Source organism: Lingula anatina, chromosome 2, assembly GCF_051362555.1.
Source record: "Lingula anatina isolate TDL-2025a chromosome 2, LinAna3.0, whole genome shotgun sequence".
Lineage (NCBI taxonomy): Eukaryota > Metazoa > Brachiopoda > Lingulata > Lingulida > Lingulidae > Lingula > Lingula anatina.
Window position 1 is genome coordinate 22,481,953 of NC_141768.1, and position 26,348 is coordinate 22,508,300.

At 34.8% G+C, this 26,348-nt stretch overlaps 3 protein-coding genes across 5 annotated transcripts; 1 reads left to right on the plus strand and 2 right to left on the minus strand.

Annotated features, from left to right (window-relative positions):
• Positions 1-138: 138 nt before the first annotated feature.
• Positions 139-13,691, minus strand: LOC106166353 (alpha-mannosidase 2x). 2 transcript variants are annotated; one of them, XM_087003971.1, is made up of 24 exons: positions 13,368-13,691; positions 10,857-11,404; positions 10,595-10,660; positions 10,074-10,274; positions 9,686-9,803; positions 9,158-9,329; positions 7,770-7,897; positions 7,333-7,506; positions 6,908-7,088; positions 6,500-6,677; positions 6,003-6,205; positions 5,692-5,874; positions 5,226-5,340; positions 4,885-4,952; positions 4,574-4,742; positions 3,998-4,146; positions 3,683-3,776; positions 3,020-3,127; positions 2,684-2,795; positions 2,356-2,495; positions 1,996-2,137; positions 1,473-1,612; positions 759-1,055; positions 139-506 (listed from the first exon to the last, which is right to left on the minus strand). In XM_087003971.1, exons 2-24 carry the CDS (start codon positions 10,995-10,997, stop codon positions 357-359), a joined length of 3,429 nt encoding a protein of 1,142 aa, XP_086860097.1. In that variant the 5' UTR covers positions 10,998-11,404; positions 13,368-13,691; the 3' UTR covers positions 139-356. The 2 variants fall into 2 exon arrangements, with proteins under 2 accessions (XP_086860097.1, XP_086860098.1); XM_087003972.1 differs by lacking the exon at positions 13,368-13,691 and adding an exon at positions 12,830-12,851.
• A 946-nt stretch (positions 13,692-14,637) lies between these two features.
• LOC106153181 (AP-3 complex subunit sigma-1) lies at positions 14,638-21,091 on the minus strand. 2 transcript variants are annotated; one of them, XM_013527015.2, is made up of 7 exons: positions 20,931-21,091; positions 20,433-20,524; positions 19,643-19,654; positions 17,722-17,833; positions 17,439-17,510; positions 16,965-17,072; positions 14,638-15,842 (listed from the first exon to the last, which is right to left on the minus strand). In XM_013527015.2, the coding sequence occupies exons 1-7, from the start codon at positions 20,997-20,999 to the stop codon at positions 15,723-15,725; spliced, it is 585 nt and encodes a 194-aa protein (XP_013382469.1). In that variant the 5' UTR covers positions 21,000-21,091; the 3' UTR covers positions 14,638-15,722. The 2 variants fall into 2 exon arrangements, with proteins under 2 accessions (XP_013382469.1, XP_013382470.1); XM_013527016.2 differs by lacking the exon at positions 19,643-19,654.
• Positions 21,092-21,269: 178 nt separating this feature from the next.
• On the plus strand, positions 21,270-25,956 carry LOC106153182 (cysteine dioxygenase type 1). Its single transcript, XM_013527017.3, has 4 exons — positions 21,270-21,676; positions 21,980-22,212; positions 23,860-24,062; positions 24,542-25,956. Exons 1-4 carry the CDS (start codon positions 21,495-21,497, stop codon positions 24,581-24,583), a joined length of 660 nt encoding a protein of 219 aa, XP_013382471.1. The 5' UTR covers positions 21,270-21,494; the 3' UTR covers positions 24,584-25,956.
• Positions 25,957-26,348: the final 392 nt, after the last annotated feature.

Consider the following 26,348-nt stretch of genomic DNA (forward strand, 5'->3'; position numbering starts at 1 on the left):
GTGAATAAAGATAATCGACTCACTTAATTTTGTGAAAGGTTTTTAAAACGACTACTTGTCCCTTTCAACATTATAAGAAAGTCGCAGGTTAACAAAATAAACCCAATAGTTATAATAATATATAATAAACGAAAAAAATATCATACTTAAAAATATCCAGTTTATTTTTTCTTCGTAATCTACTTGTATACTGAATGAACAAACATCACGATACATTATCACCTAAAAGGCAAAATCTTCTCTTTTCTTAAAAATAATTCTTTGGCAATTTTTGCCCCTGATTGGAATAATAATAATAAAATACCACAATTGACGTAATTTATACAATTATGTACACTGACGTGGTGCGCCCAGTTCTATAAAACCATTTTGAAAGCGTTTATTTCTAAAGGTTCAACCTGGATGATTTCATTATTATCTATTGCTTCTTTGTCATACATTAATGAAAGTGAACTTGGCATGATTTTCTTAAATGGAATGTTTTTAAATAGGCGTCCGAGAGGAATCTGAAATTATAAAAGAAAAGTATATATATATTAGAAAACTTGAAAGTGTTTTGAATTTAAATCTGAGCGTGATAACCCACCCTGTCGTGCAATTAACACTATATTCGATTTATGCGAGAAAAATTTACGACTAAATTACAATTAGACCCAATTTATATAGGTTTGTATATCTTCTGTCTGTACCATAAAGAACGTTGAACCATAAGTTACGAAAAAAGAAAGAAAAAAATGCAGTTGTTAAACGTTGGGTACCTTTCCATTCATTGCTTTACACTGCAACCCAGTGGTCGGGAAGGAGCAGTCGATTCCCAGTCTGTGGATCAAAAGTGCGGCCGAATCCTTTGGTCTCCAGTCATTGGTGACGCCTTGCAGCGTTCGGAAGTTGAGGAGGTGTAGCTCGCACGGGAGGTCGTGTAGCAGAGGGGAATAGTGGGGACTCAACTCGGTCTCCGGGTCCACTGTCTCGCGCCTTGGTAGCACGTGGAACGGGTTGGTATGCGCCAGACTCAGTAGATGAGAGGCCAAGGATGGGTATCCGACAGGAGAAGACTGAAAATATTAATTAAATATTAAAATATCATTTTTTAAGTTCGGCTTACTGCTCAGCCAAGGTCATGGCTTGAAAATAATAATTCTAAAAATACATGACACATTATACAAATGGAACAGAACAAATCAGTTAGAAGAATACAACCAAACAGATTACACAGTGTTAGGTGAAGATATGAGAATCCGTCGATGACCAACCAACTTTTACAATGACAATGGAGCATATTAAAATGCCTTAAAATTATATATATATAAAAAAGTAATTCATTTCGAATCTCGTATGGGAATATGCTGTATGCAATTATTTCTCGTTGCACGCAATATTCTTATCAACTGAGGTCGCGGCATGTACCACAGTGGACCCATTGTCCCATCTGTCACCATTCATCATGGCTGCATATACCAAGCCTCGCTCACCTGGTCGCTGACACCTGCGGTCCTGGGTTCTATTAGAACTCTGAACCTGCTAAGCGTGGGCACGTTGTCCGTCATGCCTTGCTCCAAACCCCTGTGGTCATCCCGCAGCAGACGACGGTCCAGCATCACCTCCAACCAACCTGAAATCACGTAAATGGCGCTAAAATCTAATATAAAATCGAATACAAATTTCTTTGCAGGATGAAAACCGTGCTGTGCGCCATTGACAGCCACCCATGTACTGCGCCAGTCGCACATGCTATTTGCAAATTTCATTATCTCGAGGTATGTAGAAGAAATGTTGACATTCATTCTCCTTCATCATTTTAACGAATCTCCCATGAAAACAGTACAAATAAACTTCATTTTCAGTTAAATCACATACTTATACTGCACGAAAAATACTAATTTCAAGAGAAAGTACAAATCGGACAGATAATGCTGACAGTTACAAAAGATTTCTGACAAAGCAGGACTGTTTCTAAGCGCAAGCTGCATGACACTGATTTCATGTCTATCTTACCGTGGCCCATACTGGCGGTTCCATGCGGTTGTGCTGACAGCAAGTTAAATCTTTTCTGTTCGTTTTCCATGTAAACCATGGTAGTTATTGGGTAATAATTGGCCTGAATTGGCTTGTTAATCAGCGTCTTTCGCCTGGTGAACTATCAAAATACAAGAAAAATTACTGACTGGTTTAAAATATTTCCTATGAAAGACACCTATCCAACTATGTACGTATTTTTGCTACTGATTTTTAACCGACACATTTCTTGTTTTGAAGCTGATATGAAGCGGTTGTGTGTAGCAAACGTTTTACAATCAATTGTTGTATCAATAGTGAATTAAAACCGTTTATTGATGTGGATGTTTCATTTTTTACCTGGAACCCGTTCAGATCGGTATAGAACACTCCACTGGAGTCAATATCTGTCCTAAACCTCATGACGAGTTCTCGATCGTCCATCGACTTTTGTGTCATGTCGACAACATTTTCTATCTCAAACGCTCCCCCGTCAGTACCTGAAAACAAAATATTTCCCTTCATTTCCGTTTTTATCAATCAGTTTTCTTACTGTCCTGTGTTCTGCTTATTTTATTGTTCATGTAATCTTTTATCATTTTTGTTTGAAATTAAAGAAAGGACAGAAAGGCATATTTCGTTTGTTTAATTTTGATGTTTATTTGGGGAATATTAACACTGTTATTACCTGAGACTGCATTGATGCGCACCATATGCCGCACGTGCGGTAAGAACACGTGAACTTCTGACACGAGATGTCCATGTATAGCCCGGATGTATGGCTCGCCGGGTTCTATGAGCTTTATGATAAATGAAACGAAAGGAAGTTTAAGTAAGACTTTGCTGAAACAAGGAGAAAGCACATAATAATCGTGTATTTTACGTGATACATTAACTAAAGAAATAATACAACTCGTATCTCGCAAAACTTGGCAAATAATCATCCGCTACAAGTATATTTTTCTATTATGCAATGAAATTAACGATAGCCTTATATACTTCTTTTTGTCACTGTTAAACTTACTGATGCCTCTCCCATCGGCAGGAACAGATACGCCCCACCTGAGCTTTTGTAGTTTACGAACTCTAGTTTTACTGCCGTGCTCTCGCAGCTGGCTTTCTCTGTTACCAGCTACAACGATAGACAAAATATGACTTTTGTGTAAAAAAAATAAAAAACAAAACACAGGTGCAAATAAGCAATTTTCGGGAGGTGAAAAACAATCGACATAAAGGAGAATGCACATCTCTATTTATCATCAAATAGAACAAATACACATAAACTTTTGGTGTTTAAAATAAAATAAAGTATAAACTTCAAGATAACTGACACACAATGGAATTAACTTTAAAAAAACTGGCAACAACAATGTTGCGTAGGAACAAACGGAAAACTGTCTTCATTATAAAACCAAGCACTTAGTGCTAAGTCAAGTTGCCAATATCACCAGGGAAATTTGTTTTCATGAAATATTTTCTTATATTTATAATTCACCCCGAATGCTACTGACCCTGTAATGCTGACATCTAAATAAAACTCTCGTGCGCTCTGCAATATTGTATCTATTCTAACTTGTATCTGTCGTCGGCGCGCATGTTTTAGCTGATGATGACTTATACTTAACGAGGACGGCCGCTCATTGTGCATGTCAGATTTTATTTTTTTCAAAAAAATCGTTGCACATACTTTTAATAATCCAGTTGCTTCAAACTTCAGTTTTACTCTACTATTTTCTATGGCGAATTCCTCAGCGCGTCTCTTTAATATTGGGAATATGAACCTGGAATTATCACAAAAATTAACATCTAACTAAAAATAAGTATATAACTCCACATGTGTGTCTTGTGTAGATTTATTATTCTTATGTGATAGGCCTACTGCGTGCACTGCATCGTTTGAAATCATTTGTTTACATTACATTAATTTATTTTAAAGATATGACATGAGGGCCTATAAAATGTCTAAATATTCCAAAAGATATAAAGCATTTTGGCTACTTACGACCCTTCGGGCTGAGGTAGTTGGGCACCACTGTTACTGTTGTATATAACAATTGAAGCATAGCTATTTCTGGAGTTTTCCTTGGCTTCCACTTGCCTTATAGCATACGTACTCATACCCAATGCAGGTACACTGGCCACGAATGCCAGCTGGAATTATAATTCGTATTTCTATTTGTGTTTTATTTGTGCGATGAAAATGAAATAAATACAAAACATTAAATAACTATCATTTATGTCAATTTTTGGTAGCCATGGAGATATAGGCCATAGGCTACGGAGCAAGGGTGGGAACAAAATTTCGAACAAATTATAGATAATATTTTTTTCAGAGAAAATATCTTCTATTTGGGAACCTTATTCTGGTCGCTCTGTACACAAACTCCAAGTAACAGATTACTTAAAAGTGAACAGGGACAGCATTGCTGAAACTTTGAAGGTGAATCATCAATAAATCTGCGAGACTTATCATCTGCAGTCTATCAGAGAAGGCGCCAGCCTACAGAGCTACCCAGTATACCTGTTGCTATTTAATTCTTGGTACCGATAACAATGCGTCAGAGAATAAACCATATACCTGATATATAGCAGAGGAGGGTTGATCCCCGTCGTTCACCCAGTGCGGAGACACCTGGCTTGCAATGATGTTCCCGCCGGGACTTTTAACCTCCACGTGCGGCACGTCAATAAGCACGCGCACGACTTGAACCATCTGATGTGCCAGGGAGTTGTACAATACAACTTGTCTGGAGAACAAATTAGATAAACGCAAACTTATGAAATTGTTGTAATTTGTCTTTTTTTTGTTTTTCACATATTTTAGAAAACCAAAACTTACATCAAAATTAATATATTCGGATTTGAAAGCAAACATAAGTTGTTGCCTACCTTGGTCTGAGTCGCAGGTTTATCACGCGCTGCTCGGGAATCGAGTCGAACCTTTTCATGTATTCATGCTAAAACGACGAAAAGATAATCAATATCACAACTAAGGGGGGCGTATGCTAAGATAATAAATGTTACCCAATCACACATTTGATTAAAAGAGTAGATTATGAAATTTTGGTGTCTTATATCTTATTATTTGGATATCCTGTGCTGTGCTTCTATATGTATATCTCAGAGGCTAAACACGCTCTTTTTGAATAAATGTATTGCCCTGCTTAAAATACGAAACTTCGGGTGATACGTTAGATTAACGGTTATCGTATAATGGCAAATCCTCTTACCGTTTCAAAAAACTTGCCCGATATGTTGTACTTGTATAGAGTTTTGTCCTTCGTCATTAACACGTGGGCGGCCTCTTCCGTTACCGTATTAACTTCACTTAATGCTTTGCTAAGTCTAAAAAAAAAAACACGACTTGTAAGTCAAAAAAAACATCAACGATCTGAACGCATGAATTCTTCTTTGAAAAGTAAACACAGTTCTATATTTTTCATATACCATATTTAACAATTCAAATAATCATAGTTCAGCCATATGCATCTGTTTACTACAACTTATACCACATTATCTAAACATTATCCACAGTCAATCTATTTTTAAAATCTTCAAAAAAACTATCACTGTTATGATATCGATAATAAGTCATTTCAGAACAGGTTTTTTTACAGACTATTAGAAAATATATATGATAAAAATGTACTTCCTCATAGAACGAGTGGATTTTTCACTAGCACTTCATACACTTACAGTTTTCCATAATCTCTGACCACGTGGTCCTTTGATGTCCCGGTGATGGCGTCATGGTGTTGGAACAGACCCAGCGTTCGTCGAGCATTGACCAGATACCGCATCAATGTCCTGGCAGGAAACTGTTCATGGTGGTTTTGTTTGGAAGCTGTTTGAGCCATGGTGAACAAAATCTCTGATCCCCTAAAGTCAATAAAAGATGCTTTTACAAAATTTGCATCGCTTTGAAAATAACCATCTCTGTCTGACAACATTCATATAAATATTGTGGATTTTTCAACTGATTTTGACAACTTTCCTGTTAGACCTACCTGAGCTTAGTCTGAAGTAGCCTGTTGATGTACTTATAGAATGGCCGAGAAGTGAAGTATCCAGTCCAGTAACTCTGACCAAGATCCGAGTAAGGGAAGAAGTCGCCACTAAGGACAGGGAAGCCGGGCACGGTAGAACCTGGCTGCACCTCGACTCGCTCGTACAAGGCGTTGAAATAATCCGTCAGCGTTCCAAAACGGGCCTATGAAGAAAATTAAAGTCACGAATTTCAAATTTTAATGGGATATTCTGGTAAATGGGGAGTTTGAGAATTGTAAAGAAATACTGATTGGCTTTTGTGAGCTTATTTGTTGAGATCAGAAATATTGCTTAAGAAACTATAACACACCGTATAAAAGCTTCAAGAATACTACAACAAGTGACATGAAAATGATTATTTTAAATACTGACAAAATCAATCGTCATTGTAAAACCAAATAAAGTTCTTCTCTTGCCCATTTAACGTACTGAAAAAATACGGAATTGAAAACAGTACCTGAACATTCCAACCGGGGCGTGAATTCATGTACTGGAACAGCCTCTGGTAATTAGTGTACTGAAGATCCCACTCCTCCGCCTTCAGGTAACGAAAATCATCACCCAGGGGGACAAGCAGGACGTTACTTTTGTACAGACTGGCCTTTTTTCTGTACTGCTCCAAAAGTATTTGGGACCTTTGGATGAAAATTAAGAAATATGCTCAGCAGGGTGCGAGAGTTTATATAGCAATGAATTAAACTGATTTTGATTCATTAGTAACGATCGAAAAGGTTAGGAAATAGCAAAAAATAAAATAAATAAAATAACAATTAAATAAACTAAAAAAACACACAAAACAATGCAATCACATGGTAGAAAGGGTCGTTGGTAAAATTATATTATAAAAAGTCCACTTCATACTAACTTCATTTCCACATTGCTATCATCAATCATCCCGGCGAATTGGCCACTGCAAGACAGAACACCTTTCTGTCGCTTAAAGTCGAATAGGCAGCATGTATGTCCATTGACCCCGCACGTGTTGATGACGTCATAATGGCCCCCAGGCATCACATGACAGAACATGTCGGTTTCACCCCTTGGATCTAAATATTTGCAAAACACAATAAATAAAAGACATAACATTAGTCATTTATCACGATATGGCCCAAAACACAGCGAAAATATTTAAATATATCCTGATATATCTATGATACTTCTTTGTATATAATCAATACTTATTTTTCTTAGATGGCCACCAACAAATGTTCTTCTCATACAAGAAATTCTTATCTATATGGAATTTTATTTCAAAAAATAGTAAGGGTCTATTGCGCGTTTGTCTCTCACCCCAGAGTTGTCTCCACATGAACTCCAGCGTCTTCCGCTGTTTCTGCACGGCTTTTATCTTGGCGTCCACGCGCTGCAGAAGCATGCTCTTAAAGTCCATCCTCTTAAGCAGGTAAGCCATAGTGGAGGAGTAGCCAAAGGGATCTATAGACCAGCCACTCTGTGGTTTGATACCTGGTGAGGAATAGAAATAGGAAATACTAGAAAGGCTGACCTTGTTCCATTTTTGTTTACCGTAGTAGGAAAAAATTGATAAACAATGGAATGTTGGAGAGAAACTATTTAAAGAAGTGGGGGATATTTATGTAATATTTCATAATTAAAAAGAAGTTATGCTGTATGCTGCAAGTCAATGAAGAATCAATTATAATTTTCACAGATTCCGAAAAAACTGTTTAGTTGGAACAAAAAGTTGTATCCCGTGGTATTTCTATTACCTAATTGGTTCTCCAGCCACTGGTGTCCCTCTATCATCTGGTCAATCATGGAGAAATAATGGGCAGACGCTTCGTCTGTCATCACCCAACCTCCTGTCACGATTTCCAGGCGGCCTTCTTTGACGTACCTGGAATACCATAGTATCCCATATGATATGTGTCAAATAACAGTCTATTCATGCATGATTTGTCGTTGTATTACTTAACCAAGTAAAAAGAAATAGCAGTGCATTCATTCATCAAGCATGTAACATGTGAATTCACTTATTAATGATGAATGCCCTTTTATTCTGAGGTACGACACCAATCTCAGCCGCTTTTGGCTTCTTCAGACGATAATTCACATTCTGCCAATGTTTTTGCCGTATCATGTAAGGTCACATTCGGTATCATGGCTTACATGTTCAATCTGTTTAATTAGGAAATACCCTTTATGTTTATATGTCCAGATGTCAATACGAGTTGGATGAGTATAGTTTCTATACTACGTAAATAAACGATAATACACCCGACTCTGTGGTTCTTTACATGGACTCTTTTAACCAGAAAGCAACCCACAAAACGTCAAGAGACATCATGCAAGGTAACAATAGAGATGCCCACCCTTATACCAAATTATGCCATCTGGGCTACCAATAAGATGCATTGACAGGCAGTTGCCCTGTTTTCCTTTTGCAAAGGTTACATTGACACTGTTTGAACGGCAACTAATATTTGATTGCTCTGCCTGCACAGAACATAATAATGCCAGAATTGTCAGGGTTGCGGGTTGGCCAGAAACAACAAACCTATTAACATACACCAGGAGAATACGTGTCAATTGAACTCGTATTGGCGTGTCCTGCATATTAATTCACGATAACTCATGGTAGGGTCAGAAAATTTCAACCATCTCCATGCGATCTGAGTGGACTTTTTATCATTATAAGGCAACGTACATGTTGTACGAAAATTGTGTCATAAAACCTTGCCAACTGAGTGTGCATGGAAAGGCGAAACTGACTCAGTTCAAAATATTTCGTGTGTGCGCCATCCCATCACCACATTGTCAAATAGTATTCGTAAATTACATACTACTAGAGTGATTGTTTTCGGTTTAAGGCAGCGTTTCTCTGCTTATATATATATATATATATATATATATATATATATATATATATATATATCGTGCAAACTTCGTGCACAAATGTCAGAACTGGTATTAAAATGAATGAGCACACCCTCTAGTGCTATAGAGACTATTTAAAAAATGTAGGTCTTAGGATACGTCAAAGGTAAGCAAAATAAAAACGTGGCATTTATAATTTGCTCCATTAATGTTAAAACAAGAATTAATTTAGCAGTATTAACTTTAATTTTAGATAATTATGACTAATTAAAAAACTTACTGTTTGACTTTGGCTTGTTTTTCAGGACTGATTCTTTCAAACCAAGGAGCAAAGAATGAAAGCTCGGCATAGATGAATGTCATGTCCTTGTATATATCCATTTTTTCTACCATATTGTCCAATATATGACTTGTTAAATTGACAAGGTAGTCGTCATAAGTTCTCAGCCATCCTGTAAATAAAACTTCAATAAATCAGAAGTGTTTAAATACTAACGTGCAAATATTCTAACAATAATACAGTTGCCACTTCCCTTCAGTTTATAATCCATATTCTGAACGTGATATGACATCAATATCAATTAAATCTTCTGATTTTACTTATTATTTTCATTTTAGTTACTTTGCAACGACATGTCTAATTATCATTTTTTTTAATCATGTGGGCAACACTCCACGGTAAGACCTAAAGTTTGTTCCGGTGATAACTTTCGGTAGATTATTTTTATTGTTGTAATCTAAATTGCCAACACATTGGATTATACACAATCTACAGTATCGCAAGCCCCTTCCATGCAGGTGTACCTACCAGGGTCATTGTGTGAAAATGGAACCACAAATATTTTTAGTGGGAGAGTGCTGTAATCTTTCTCAGATTTGGTAGTCACATGTTTCTGTCGTAAACCGTTTTCAAAAACGTCTTGGACCTTAAAAAAATTCATGTTTGAGCCACAAATGAGAAGTTTAGGATTATCAATATTATTTACATTACGTGTACATTCAAATCTTTGGTCTAATGTTATTTAAAGACCCACCCCCAAAAATGATAATAAGATAAATCCCCTATTAAAATGTTATTCCATCCAACATGAAAGAGACATGAATATTCTGGTGCGTAATAAGGTGGACGTGGATTCAAGATTCCTAGAACATATTATAATTTCCTGTGACTAAACTCCGTTTCAGCGTCGACTCACATTGAAGTCCACGGTTGGTGTCGGTCTATCGGTCAGCTTGCACATACTGGTGGGCAGCAGTACCTCCTGCAGGCTGCTAGTTCTGTCTTCCTCACTGTCCACGGTGTCATCACTGTCCATCAGTAGCCTCTCTAAGGCTTGTGCCAAGTTTGGGTCATCCCTGGCCACTTTATACAATACGTCTTGTATACCGTCTACAGTCTAAAAAAAAGTCACTCATTAATATTACAATGTACTTATTCTTTTTTCTTAACAGAGACAAACGTCATATATATAGTAAAATATTTCATTTCTTTTAACCATGTAGTTTTTTAAATTGTTTGTCTTTATTTCTATGACACTTTAATAACCATTATATTAGTATCGTTTGTACCTTATGATAAATATCAGACGTTTACATTTACAAGTCAGTACCCGTAGGATGAAAATATGATTGTAAAAAACAATGCATAATATTAAAAACCAACTCAATAAGTTTTATGGCGCAGTTTCATACATATTGTGAGCCTAAGGCTGTTTACCTTGTGCCTGCTTTTGACGGCCGCTTCTATGTGTTCTATTTTTTCTATCATAGCAGCAAGGTGGTGCTGCAATCATCAATTACGGTTAAATTATTGTTTACAATTTCTTTAAGAAAAACAATAATTTTAAAAATGACAATGAATAATTACCAAACTACTTCTCTGACTTATTTAAACACGCTGGGTGGTTGATATAATGTCACATATAATAATATTAAATTGATATTTTATGTAGATATTTATAGACATATAATGTACGTACCTGTTTTGCGCGACCCATCCCCAAGTCGACCGCATCAATATCCCTGTCTACGGACGCTTCCATCGCTATGTACAACAACAGGCAGGCAATGCCGAACGCAGAGGCCCCGATTAGGGCAGTGTGTCGACGTACTATCCTCATGTCTTAAGTTTAGTAAATATTATCCAGATAAATGTCTCTATATTCCACTGAGTTGCGCCGCAATGGCTCCTTGCTGTTGATGGAGTATCTCCCTCTATAAATGGATTGTAATTTATGCATGCATGCCTCTGATTTTATGCAGTTTTATTTCATCAAAATCTTTGTAAAAACTGGTGTCAGCAAGCTTCGAATAATAACCAGGGCTTGTGCTATTGTTTTGATGTTTACAACGGTAGCGGTCAGTTGTCAGTTGTCACGCTGTCACCTGCTCCCAGTAGCTATGTTTTGGGGCCTGTTTACAGTTTTTTACTATGTCCTCTTCGCATGACCTTCGGGTCAGGTGGAAATGACCATCAGTGGACACAAGTGACAACTTTAATAAATGGTGGGATCTTTCAACGGCTAGCCTTTGAAATAAAGAGTTGAAACTTGAATAATAAATAAATTATTTGAATAAGGACTAGATAGTAGAATTGAAATACAAAAAGGTGCCAGTTGTGTATAAATCCTACCTTCGCATGAATTTCCCTCTGCATGTGTACGTGATTTTAGTGCAAGTTTTATACATGTAGATCTGCGATACCAGTACAGGCTTTGATGTTGTGACACCAGTTAAAGCACCAACTCCAATGATCCGGGCATCGCTCATAGATCATCATAAGGTAAACTACTCGACGTTTGGCTGTGGTACGTGCAGGTTGTTACACAGTGGCGGTATCGTGATAAATGGTCGTCTCCAAATTTTTTTTAGAATTCAGCGCTTGTCAAAAGAAATGTCGCATTGTCTGACACTTCGCTTTTTTCTTTAATTAATTAAATTTTTTGTGCGTGTGTTAAAGAGAAACGTTGGACGGCAGACTTGTAGACTCTCTTTGAGTTCTATTTAATTGTGCATGTCCTTTCTGCTACAAGTGTGTAATAATTCCTTCGCGAGTCGAATAGGCCTATGTCGATTAACATATTCATAAAAATGATATGCCCGCAGCAAACATATAAAGCTAAGCAAATGGTTGTCCATTAGACCCAATAACAATTTTAATAAATTTTTATCGAAATATCAATTTCGCTTTTTTTGTTTACAATTAAAAAAAATTATTCTATGCGGGTTTCATTCTATAGAATACACACACACACACACACACACACACAATGTTGATCTGATCTTTCCACTTCAAAACATATTTAAAATGAAATTTGTTATCTTGGATTCTGCGGAGCGTGATGAAAAATTAATGCAGTGAAGGTCCACAACTACACTGGACCAGTTTCATGTTGTACAAAGGGGCGGACTTTTTCGCATTGAATGAGGGTCTATTAGTCAGTGTCATATTCCTCATTTCCTTCCTCGTTTGCAAGGTAATAATAGAGACCCTAGAATAATGTCCACAGAACAAATTGACCACACGTGATAAACTTATTAAATTTACCAGCAACATCACACAATCAACTACTGCCAATAGCCGCAATTTAAATAATAATAGACGTGCGTACTAGACTTTCACTTTATCAGGGCCACCATTAATGATGAGTTCATAAGATAAGCTATATATTCAACCTAGAGCATGTATGTACCCGTTTTCTTTGTGAGTATACTAGTACAGCCACGTTGCACTGATATTAAGATATCTTTTCACGTTACATGCAAATTTCAGAGACAAAACAATTCAGAAATATAAATCAATTCAACAATGGTATAAATATTGAATATTTCTGACACACCAACGCTACTAGCAACCCTGCAGGTTGTAATGGGTTTCCGCATGGGATGCTTTAAACAAACCATAACATTATACCTGTAGGCTAAGCAGACGATACTAGCAAACTACACTTACTGCTCCACGAGGCAGGGTTTGTAAATGTGGACTGGCATTGAGGATGCTACTAGCACCATACATCGATATATTCATCGAAAAACTAGTAAAGAAAATGATTTTTAACATTTGAATTGTGCTTTTTTAAATGGTAAAAGTTTTTTTTATAAACACTGATATAAATCAGTGGTTTATACATGTATAAAATATGCAGTATATATTAATCGTTATATTATAAAGAAAGTGGCAGTAACCAAGATACTGATTACAATGCCAAAGAATGCATTTTGATACAGGAGTCCCTGTGGTCAACACTATGAATAGAACGCACTAAAAGTAAGAGCGGTGATATATTGGCAGGGAGACACTATCAATACAAATTTTTATTACTGTTTTTATATATTCTTTATATGCACAATGTAAATATCGCTTTTCCATACTTATGAAAACAAAATTTCCACGCGTGCTTCACCGCAATTTTTCATTTTCGTATTTGTTCATTTGATGCCTCCCTCCCCCTCCCCGTGCCTAAACTATTCTGCGAAATATAAAAAGTTACCTGTTGAAGCACTGGTTTCCTCCGTAGTAATTTCTGTAGCATTACATGTGGCAAATACAAATTATATACTGCCACGTTTTCTCCCTTTCGTCCAGATATGTTATTAGAATCAGTCGCAGAACTTTAAATATTCCTCTCCGCGATGCAGGGTTTCCCTGCACGTTCCTCTACACCGAGTGACGTCCTCTTGAATAACTTTACCATTGAACGTAACACCAACAGTGAAATAAGTGTCGCAGGTAAAACTTCGAAGATATTCATCAACTTCACTTTTAAGACGTGTTAACTTAGTCGTGGCATCCCTTGGATTCGGATGATCGCTATCTCTTCGGTTAATGCTAGGGTTAATAGAGCTCGCTCTTTTGTAGTTGACGGATGCGGAGAGACTCTAAGGAGAAGGACCGTAGATCACAGACACAAATTATTTTGACAGGTCCAGAGACCCGCGCGGCTTATTCTTGCATAAATCTATTTTTCTTCTCGATGGGTTCAAACACATACATAATACACTCGTGGCTAATGTTGTATGATAAAAGAATTTTACGTGAACTGCAAATCAACGGTTAAATTGCTACAATGCTTTTTATTATAATGCCTTTCAGCTCACATGCGATAAGTTTTTTTAGGCCTTACCAAATCGAACATTTTACCTCTAGCCTTCCCCCTTAAGCTTTTATGACCAAATATTTAAACCAAGATGCCACAATATTAATGTGTACGAACACAAGAAGGAAAGAAAGGAACTGTAAAGAAGGAAGGTGCTGTTTTCGCGTCGCCTACTAAAAGAGCAATGTCTTATAGCGAAATGGTGGATGTGATGAATAAAGATTGCAGGCTATAAAATCATGATGCTGTCTTATTTCCCTCTGGGTGTACAGGTACGGTGTATCTCAGTTATCTTGGTATTCATCTCGTAATTTATCTTCACATGGATCTTCGCTGTAAGCACAGTTTCCGTCCGAACTATAAGTTTAGTTGTGGTGTGACCATTGCGTTTGTTGGGCCTTAAGTAACATTCTTCTTTACAGTTTAAAGCGCAGTCATTGCTGATGAGAGTTAGGATTTGAGACACGTCAGAGACGTACACACTTTTGAGTAACATTAGCATAGCTGTTTTATACCATTTTAATTACTGTTGATTTATTTTTATATTGGAGTGCATTACAGTTTAAAACAACGAAAGTGATGGGGCAAGTCAAAATTATGCTGTGACAATATTTTGTGGAACGACCTATTTCAAAATACCCGTTTAAAACATGGCAACGTCGTATAAATGTTTTAAAATATATTTATTATTGGCATAGTTATCATCATATTTATACTGATATGAGTAATCATATATCTTCAACCACTCTCTACCAATCACCCTTTTGATGTACACATTCATTGCAGTTATATATTTGTTACAAAATGTAAATAAATAATTCATTGCTCCTCCTTGCCAAAGTTTCAACAGAACTATCAAAGAAGAAAATACAGCTTCTTCAACATCTACAGAACAAAACATTTTCTTTATTGGGGGGGGGGGGGGGGGGGAGCTTTCTGCAAGAAATCAATTTGATATACATAAAAGGCCAGCTCTCTTGTATTCAAAATAACAACTTATACTTACATGTGTGCATTATTATTTATATTGTTTTATGGCCCAGAAAATGTTTGAATTACATTAAATATGACCTTTCTGTATATTGGTTACTAGCAATGTTTTACAACAGAAATTGTAACAAGATTCAGCACAAGCCAATTTTAAAATATCATGTGGTATGAACTAAGTCTTTAACTATACACATCACTGGAATGATAAATATTCACTGAAAAAAAGCCAATTTCTGCCACACTAAATGCTTCTACTTAACACCCAGGAGTTCAAGGGGGCTTTCATAATTCAAGGATCATTTCTTACAAAGTTTTTCTTTTAGTGCAAAATCATCATAGAGTAAGGGCAGAGCCCACTCTGTGTAACCTAAGCAGATAGTTCAAGATAGGAATTTTCTTTCTCATACTCTCCAGACAACTAGTTTTCCTAATGTCTACCAACCAAACTTTTCTAACCAAGTGGTATACTCAAGTTATACAGATGTACCTGAAAATTTCAAAAGACTGACAAAATAAATAGTCTGGCTATAACATGAGAGTCACCTATATACCAAGCTCCGAGTAATCTATTTTTGCTCAAATGGGTAGTAAACTTGTAAAAGAGAGTAAACCCTCCAATGCTGTAATTGCATGTTAGGACCTCTCAATATGTACAGATACAGCCGTTTTCTAAAGTATACCACCTGATGTGATATATCCCTAACCAAACTAGTTAAACAGTCCCATGGGATCAGACCATGGACTATGAACAGTTCCACACTAGAACTTGAGGGATCCTATTGATGGGAGATCTGGCAGTTTGATATCCTTGATTTTCTGTGGTAAGTTCATTTCTTTGACTGCTGATATAGCTCTGCCAGGAGCACCTGCTATGCCAGCCTGCAAGAACAGAAATACAAACATGTAAAAGTTGATACAGGCTTATGATAAAATATTGATGCAAAATACACCAGTGTGTATTATATTTCTCAACACACTGATGTGCTGTGTGAAACCTTATAATATTACTAAAACAGACCAATCTAAACCAAAGTGTATTTTTTTTCAATATATTAATGCAGTCTTTGCATTTCTTTTATTTCTAAAACACTGACTTATATTGAAACCCCATATCTATTAAATTTTCATTATAAAAAAAAACAACATATTATCATTTCTTTGAAAATGTTCCAAGAAGCTTTTAAGTCAATGATCTGTCAAAGTCCTATGATCCTATCAAAGTAGGCAAAACAAAGAGTGTAACAATAACAAAAAAGAAAAGTAAAAAAAATGGCAATGACATTTAAATCCAAGTAAGCTGGATTACAATTTAGGTGACTTTATCAACAATTGCTGCAAGGTGCAATGAAATTACTTATAAAGCACTTGTTCCACAGAGCTCAACAAGCACCTTGTTTGATAGAATCACCTAGCTCATACACCACTTTGGAGCTCACAAACATTTCTACTGTCAAACTATTGATTCTGTCTATGCTAAACAGGAAAGCTAATTTTCAGTAGGACAATTATTTTGAGTCCATATTGGTCCATGGTCTTAACACAACACTGCAAAATTACTATTTTTACTACTAAAATATATCAATCACATTGGTTTTTAAACCAGAAACACATCGATTTACCTAGCTACAGTTCAAATATTCTGAATAGGTTATTCTATGAAAAGGAAGAACATTCACATGCAATTAATGCTGTTTATATCAATTAAACATTTAAAGTAATTTTTGAGAAATAATATGTTTGATACAGCAGTTTACACTTAAAAAGTTCATAAGTCAAAGTTTATAAAAGTAATAAATCAAAGCAACTTTAATTGCAAGTGAAACTTTTCTACTTTATCAAAAGTAAGTTTTCAAAGTAACACTTAACATCAAAAACTGCTCTACATAACATGCCCCAAAATCCTTAAAAATTCATTATATAAAATACAAAAAATGCTTACTTTTGTAAAGTGAACAATCATGTTTCTTACGTTACAAAGAAAATAAGCAATACAATAAATACCTCAGATTTTTCAATTTTACTTTGTTCCTCTATCCTTGTTAGTATTTCTGTCATATTTGTTTCTAGAACCATTCCCCCCATTACCATTTCTTGTAAAATGTAGTGCACCTGAAAATAGCAGTTCATGGATTCAGCACATTAACATATCAAATAATAATAAATTACCTCTATATCCATTTCTTCAAACACATCTTTGTGCCAATTCTACAATTTCAGTAGCTGAGGAACTCATCTAAGTTGATTTCAAAGTTATCTTAAACAGTTACAGTTAAATAAAACAATGGCATCTTAAGCCAAAAATAAATAACTATTAAGACCTTTTTGTAAAATGTTTTTCATTGCTTCTTGTATAATGACAGTAGAAAAATCAAATTGTTTCTAAAGAGCCTAGCATGTTCCCACAACTTTTTTTTTTTTTTTTTTGGGGGGGGGGGGGGGGTATTACATTCTTTCAGCTTGTGCCATACCACCTACCTTGTCTACGTGGAATATCAAATCTAATTCACAAACATTTTCAAAACATTTGTCTAAGGTTTCCACAAATACCTGGAAAAAAAGTACATTATTTGTAAAGATGTGTGTACTGAATTTAATGATAAAATCATCTTTCATTTGATATATCGTGGCCCAGCGAAGACAATCAATAAAATCCCCGTCTTGTTCAAGTTTTTCTTTTTCTATTCATCTCATTTATATTATCTTGGCTTTTAGCAGAAAAGCATGTGCCTAAAATATTGGTTCATATCTAATCTCTTACCTGAATCAGGTCAAGAATTCCTAATTCACTTTCTGAGGAGTCCACACAGAATACGAAGTATAGAGTAGCATAATGCCTGTAAATTAACCGGTAATCAGAACCTCCAATTAAACTGAAAGAACAAACAAAAACATATTTAGAAATATAATTAGTGAGTAACAGAATTATTCAAAACTCCTTGTGATTGATTTTAAGTTGTATTAAGACATCTGAACTGATTGTATTATGATATGTCTTTTAAACACTTTTATGATGAGTTGGACTCACTGATCTAGTCATTCTTTATTGCATGCACTAAACAAATGGTTTGAGTGTTGAAGTCATTTCTTCTCCATCCAAACAATTTTTTTATTCAAATGACTGCCTTTAAAATCACCCTTAATAAATTATAAAGTCAACAAATTACTCATCAGCTCAGATGTCTAGTGTACAACTGGAAGAAAAAAAATTAAAATTAAATATTATGTTTAAATATGACAAATAAAATTCAAGTTCTCAGAGAAAGATTTTTGAACTTCATGATGAGGACAATCACCAATGTCAAATGCACCACATTAACAGTTACACATATAAATATTGCATTAAAATATAAATCAATATCTATTTGCAGCAAATCATCACATAGCTTTGGAAGTAAATTCTAATCAAGAGCTTTGTCCATACTTGACAGAAACGAGTACAGAGCAAAGAAGTGCAACAAATCTTTTATTTGGTTAACTGGGAAGAAGCATGGAATTTACAAACAATGCATCTTCAGGGTTTGTGCTGACACATATATGTCTGTGTGAAACAGAAATTTTTTTTTCATAAATCTATAATGCAATTCACCTTTAAATATGATATAATTTTTATTGTTTCTTTTTTTTATAATTACACTACCAGCAAATATGAAGTGGTAATAAAATGTTTAAAGAAAATCATGCAGTTAGTATTAAATTGGATTAATTTGAAAATAAATAAATAAATAAATAAATAAAGAGATGTTAATGAAACAACTTCAACAAAACATCAAACAACTCTGAAATATGTACACAGTAGTTTTATGAGATGTGCAACCTTTAACCACATTAAACCTTCTGTAATATCCATTGGTGTTTAACTTCATAAATATATTGAAAAATTAACAAATAAACAGGTATAACTCATTTAAGGTTAGGATGTTTTCATTAGCAAGGGTTGTGCAAGAAGGTTTAACAATGTATTTGTTAACAATCGAAAGACATATTGATTGGAATTAGGTTCTAACAATGCAGAAATGATTAATGACTTGATTAAATGTATGGCAAATAAATCTTCTTCCAACCATACAGCTAATGGCCAAACCATATCTGCAGCTCAATCATATTTTAAGCAGACAAATAGTCAATCTTTTTAAAAAATTAACATAAAGGAATTAATGTCTGATGTTACAGAGGGAAACCAACTTGCAATGCATTTCAGCCAAATTTTTTTCAGTGTAATTTCAGTGGGCTCATTTTCAATAAATATGCTAATATAATCATAATATGGGATCTTTTACAAAGCAATTATCACTTTCATTGAAGAATTGAATTGTGAAGTATATACAAATACTGTATAAGGTACATAGTCCACCCATGCTGCAAGCCCTCTGTAGCACATATAGGTTTGCCAGACCAATAGTGGCACACAAATTCAATGTCATAATTCAATTGTTCCACAATAAAGTGAACTATTTCTAGATAAGCTATTACCATGTCCAAATACACATTAACTGAAAGCAGTTCTGGAAATATCCCTCTTTTTTTCCTTAACAACCAAAGCAAACAATGGTATATTTTTAAGAACAAAACTCCATAATAAAACCAATTCAAATTCTATTGCCCTATTTTGTTTCTATTTAGAAACTGAATCTATGTGCAACCATAAGAGGGCAGTAACACAACCTGGAGTCCAAACAAACCTGTTCAAGCGCCTGAATTGAAAAATAAAAGTCAGTATATGTTTTAATGAGCATGCTGTTCACAAAGCAAATGAAAAATATCAAAGTAAGTACTTTACATACAAATATAACATAGGACACAAAATTAAACAAGTACTGTACAAAAAAGAATGCTGTGAAGTTTTTGGGGTATAAGAAACTCACAAGCCACTGTCCAAGTATAAAACTAATTACAAGTTTCTTTCTCAAACAACTTACTGTTACTGAAGTTTTCCCTAGTGTTACTTTAATGGTGACATATTATATTTCATTGAACAAATTACAGTTCTTTCCTCTCTAAGCAGGAAGAACTGCTAGCTTATAGAGGAAAATTACTTCTAAAATTTTGGGTCAAGTCTTAAGGAATAAAACTGTTTCACACAGGTAACTGAGGTATTTAATATTTGAGAAAATTTTAACTCATTGAATGAGCTGGTATGCATGATTTATTATATAATGATGTTTCTACTTTATTAGTCTTCAGGTAATCTTTAAGAAATATTTAGTCAAAAGCCTGCGAAGTGTCAGATATAATAGGTGCACCAATGGGTACTTTTTAATTGTGCTCTATGCATTAATTAAGACATTAAAAGAAGAGTATTTCACACACTGGCATTTCCAGTTTTTACAGGAAGATAAATAAAAGAAGACAAAAACAGCAAGCATAATAAGTATATCACTAAGATTGATTAACAAGAGACGAGGAAGTGTCTTGTTTCTTCAAGTTCTGTACATGTATGTTGGATATTTTGACAGGATAATTTCAACTCACGTTCCTCCTTCCAGGAAATTGCACACATTGTCATCTCTTTTCGAGACTAAATGGAAGGTCTCCCGTATAATTTGCTGTTGTGTGTCCTCTGGCTATAAAACATCAAAAAGAGCACAATGATAATGTCATGACACAGCAAATTCACCGGTGCTGCCAGAATTTAAATATTCTCAAACTACATGTAAATATCCAAATATCATGCCACTTAAAAGTGCAAGGTCAACACCCAGAGAAAAGGTATTAAAAGAGAGAATCAAGTAATAAATCGGACTTTTTGGAATGCGAATTGGATTTATATCTTACAATGACCACAAAAATTAGTTTACTTAATGCAAATTTATCGTGCACTTTCGACTTCCATATACTATAGTCTACCACAGTTCACCGACCAATTCGGAAGTGTTCGCAAGACGTTTGCTGTCTACAGTACAAATTGACGTTTACCATTAATGATTATCCTACTTAAAATGACAATAGTAGCAACTTGGAAGTACTTACGAAATGCTGGTAGAATTTGGAAACCCGCGGTTTTCCGTGGTTATTGAAAACTAATACAGCTTTTATCATTATGCTAGTAACCTAAGAAAAAAATCTGTCTATGGATGACAGGAAGTGACGTAAAAGTTGTTTTAAAACTTTGAATGGACCCATTTCTTTAATTTACAAGTCAACTTAAAAATACATTTCAATAATGAATGAAATGATAAATAAAGAGCAATCAATTTAGATCAACGTAAAAGCTACTTAATTCAAAAAGGTTTGTATCCATTCCTTGCTAATAATCTTTATTTTATTACTGCTCAATCTTTGACCCTTAACCCCAGTGACCTGCCGATGATGTAAAGTTCATTTGATTGCGAAGTAAACATAAATACTGGATGCAGTGACGAATAGACTAGTCTTAAGAAAACGCGCTAAGGACTGGTCGGAATTTTCCTACACGTGCTTTTGCTCTTTGGAAATATAGATCTACAGTATTTAACACTAGTTTCAATAAGATCGCTCAAAACGAGAATTTGAATCGACTTAAATTTAAAAGTAGTAAGTGTACGAACTTTGAAGATGGAGGATTTTGTCGCATCCAAAAACATAAAAATTCCACAGACACTGGATGACCTGATAGCAGGATTGTATGAAGCGTTTTCTTCAGATAGAGTTAATGTGGATTATGTACACACACTGATGAGTTTATACAAAAGCAATCCAACGGAATGGAAAAAATTTGCAAAATTTGACCCACACAGGTATTTTAACTTACAACATTATTTTGATCTGAGCGTCATTTTGTGGAATTGGTTTTTGCCTTTTTTATTATTAAATTCATTTGCTATTTTCTTTAAAACTAAAGTAATTTTGTTAGCATTTTCTATTTAATAAAAATGTTATTACTTATGCAAACTTTATCTTTGTATTGTATTAGATCACTTTAATTCACTTGTTTTTTTTTTTTTTTTTGTTTTTTTTTTAATGAAAAGTGACAAATATATAATGTATAATAGTTACAATTCACTTTTTATTGATTTATTTTACCTTTTAATAAATCATAGGTATACCCGTAACTTAGCTGACGGTGGGAATGGCAAGTTTAACCTGATAGTGTTATGTTGGGGAGAGGGCCAAGGAAGCAGTATTCATTCACATGCTGATGCCCACTGCTTTATGAAGGTATTAGATGGCCAGCTGAAGGAATCTTTGTATGACTGGCCTGAGGAAGAGGGACAACATATGCACAAGAAAGCTGAAAATATTTACAAGAAAAATGGAGTAGCTTACATAAACGGTGAGTATAGTAATGTTTTGTTGCCTGTTAGATGGAGGCTGTGTCCCATCTCTGATCCTTTAATTAGTTTGCAGACAAACTCTTTTGCTCTTTTAGTAAACCAGAAGTGGTTGTTTCATTATTTATTCAGTTATTTTTTTCCCGATTAATGAAAAAGTTGATAATTCCTACAAGCAATGTACTTAAGAGTCAATTTTTCAAATAGTGACCCTGATAAACACCAATGAATCATTTTCTTTGCTTATTGCAGAAGCTTACTTTTATTTTATGAAATTGGCAAAGCAATTACATGAAAGTAAAACGCAATCCTATCATGAAAATGTCTTCAAGCTCCCATGTGAATTAAATAGACCAGGATTGGATCAATTTTTAAAATTATTTTGCATAATTATCTTATTGAAACGAGATTGTTTTCATTCTTTGATGGCAATATAAACATGTTTACAAGGCTGAAGTTTTGTGTTACCTGGATAAGATGTTTTGATTAGGGTTATTCTGTCAAGCCTGTGCCTGGGTGGATCACTCAACATTTGATGCTTCAGTGTCATTGAACTCCTTAGTCACGTTGTAAAGTGATTACAGAAATGACTTAATTCATACCCATGTTTCATAAATATTCCTCAAGGTTGACAATTTAAGTGCTAATTTACATTACAAAGTATTACAAGCCTATGCAATCTTCATATCAGATCTAATTTGAATGAAATTTATGAATGAGATATAAGCAGTATTTGGTAGTATCTCTCCAGCAACAGTTGGCATTATGTTTGAAGTACTTACCATATTTATTTCCATTTAAAAAGTTCATGGCAGAAGACATTATGGAGTAGATATATTATGCATACACATGATCCGTGAACCAAATAATTTAATAGTTTTTAACTACTGTGTTGAAGAAACCCAGTAAGATTCATATTTAAATAAAATTAAAGTTTTGCAAATTTATATGATCATCAGAAGTGTCTGTGTGCCTGGAAAAGAGGTGAAGATGTTATCATTATCAATAGCACTGAGATAGGGGAAGGGCACCTTGACGATATAGAAAGAGGTTAATGCATGCGTTCTGAATTTTTTAAAACTCTCATTTGACTCAATGTTAGCTCTGTAATAAACTGAATAAATGATGACTAGTTTTATTTCTGGTGGAGTTTTACCATCTGTTTTCATCTGTATGTTTAATGTGGAGAATAGTACAGATAGTACTGCTAAGAAAGCACAAAGCGTTTCATCATCAGGTCACATTCTGAAGTCCTTGGCATTTCTGGAACGATCTCTGTGGGTGCTCTGCAAAGTATTTGGAGAAATCAACAAAAGATCTAAAAGTACATGACCTTCTTACATTACTCTAGGTTAAAGTATTTTCTTCTTGATATTTTAGCCTTGTTTGTTAATTGAGAAATACTTATGCTATTCTAGTTTGGTAAAGGAAACAGTGCACTATATATATATATATATATATCCAGATTTTTTTTTTTTTGTGTGTGTGTGTGTGTGTGTGTGTGTGTGTGTGTGTGTGCATTTTTTCTAGAACTTAGGGATTTTTTCCTGCTGCTAGTACAGAATTTCTGTTATTCGTTTCTTGCTGTATTTTTTGAGAGCTGCAATAAGTGTGTGTTTATAATAACATTGTTTATTTTTCTTCCACAGATTCTCTTGGCCTACACCGCATAGAAAACCCCAGTCACTCCGACACTGCTGTGAGCCTTCACCTCTACTGTCCTGCCTTTGACATGTGCCAGTGTTTTGACGAGAGGACAGGACACAAGCACAATTCCCGTGTCACCTTCTACAGCAAGTATGGAGAAAGAACGCCTTTCTGCAAGTTCACGGACGCAGTGAATGATGTTATGGTAAGATTAAACTATGGAAATTCCAGGTTTCGGCATGAAGATGTGTTTTGGCACCTACCGATTGTAGGTTCAAACCAGTTGTTCTAAGTTTATGTAAGCAGAAAGGTTGGGCAACATTTAGAGCACTGTTCAAAGTAAAGGTGCACTGATATTGGTTGTTTACTGTGTTAAATATGCATCTTGTAGTTTGATTATCTATTTTTCTACGTTTTCCACTTTTCTCGAAACCATTACTGGTGAGATTGGTTCGAGGATACTACAGAAAACAGTGGAATGTAATGACAAAGGTTTTTATGTATTAAAAAGGAGTGTTTGGTTTTGAAATTTGTACTCTTTAGCTAAATTTAATACCATACTTAAATATCTTATTTAAGTCATATACTGAGTACTGTCTTTAACAATCTAATGATACGATTGACTAATCTAATTTTTTTTCAATCTTCAATTTCATAATGTTTCTTTTAAATTCTTTCACACAGGGAGGCTACACATATGACGGACACGTGCCAGAGAACAACTAGGCATTATCATGGTGGAGATTGCCCAGCTGCAGCTCCCTTCATACTAATGAAATGTGATCACACCAAATTGTTGGATAAAATAAGAGTCACAGGTGACTCCTTGCAAATAAATAAATATGCCATAGATAAACCTTCACCCTGCAACCTTGAAGTATAAAAGAGGAGAAAATGTTTGTCAGTGTCACAAGAAAGGTTATATGCCATTACTCCAAGGACAAAACTCGTGAATGCCATATTAGATTGATGAGAAAAGTGGTTATATTGAAAAGTATATTTTTTATAAGATTATGTGCCTGAATTATTATGGCAGTTTATATGATAATGTTGTGAACATATGGTTTCTGTTAAAAGTCAGTTGTAAATACGGATTGCATTCCTACTGACCCAGCTTTTTGTTTAACAGGGCAGCAATATATAGAAGAGTTCAAGAGGAAATATTTTCACAAGGCAGCAGTTGTGTATGCTTTTATTGCGCTTTAGAAAGTTGCCACGGGGAATTTGGAGGAGGGGGGAATGTTTTACTTTATTAATGAACTTGTGTTTAGAAACACTTCCATGCACATGCCCACACATGTACACACAGTTGATATGGTTATATAATAATGGTATGAATTTATACATGCAGTTATGGATGGTTTTTTGACCCAGTCTTGTCTATTTAAATATTATTTTTGGCAGTCTTCAATAATCATAAGCACACAAGGCAACTGAATATGAAAACATATACAAATGTATTCACTTTTTGTTGAATGCAATGCATTGAGTTATCACTCTGCAGTAGTCTTTTTTGTTTTAGTTACATAGAATTCTTATATACCAAATGCTGTAGGAGGTGAACAAGTTTTTTAATCATATTCATTCCAAGTTGTATATGATGAGTTTTGTGCCTTATTGTTTATGACATGTTAGACAGTACGCTGTCATGATCAAGATAGAATATGCATTATTAGGTAGTCACAGTTTTAGGTCCCTCACATAATCCAGGAGGATGGACTGCACGTACACTTGTTCAGTACATGCAATAGAAAAACTGTAAATTTTTAGATCATATAACATATTGTACTGTTTAAGTTTAGGTAGACGGAATGTGTGAAATTAGCACAGTATTAAATACTGGGTACTAGTCACGGTAGTGAGCATGCATCTGCTACTTCCTTACAACTATATGCATGGCTGCACAAGGATTGAAATTCATCACAAATATTTTGCCAGTTGGTGCCTTTTACATGCGCATAGTTAATGGCTGTAATCTTCATTGAGATTCATGGCACTTTTGTATATGCCAACTGGTTTGAAGAGCAGTTTAGATGTTCAGAAGAGATTTTATTGTAATGAGTTTGTAAATAGCAAATAAAGTAGTATTTGAAACTAGATTTACTTTTGTTTTTTGTAGTTATCTTGGCAAAATCTTGTTTAGGTCAGGTGGCATCCAGTCTACATAAACATTAATTTTTTTTCTTAATTTTATCAAATATAAATTAACAACTCCAGCTATAAATCAACATCTTTTACTAACAACATGATTTTTAATATCTCCTCTCAGTATTTTTTTAAATCTCAATACAATAATTTGACCCCAAAAGGCTTTGTAATTTGAACTTTTGGCTCAACATGTGCTGACCGCTGTTGACCATCACAATTCAAGGACCAAATAGCAGAGAGAATGGATTCTAGAAATCAAAACAGAGTGAAGACTGTAGTTGATAATTTTTTTGAAGCCTCACCATTGACCATGGCCCGAGTGGCTTCAATTCAGCATATTAAA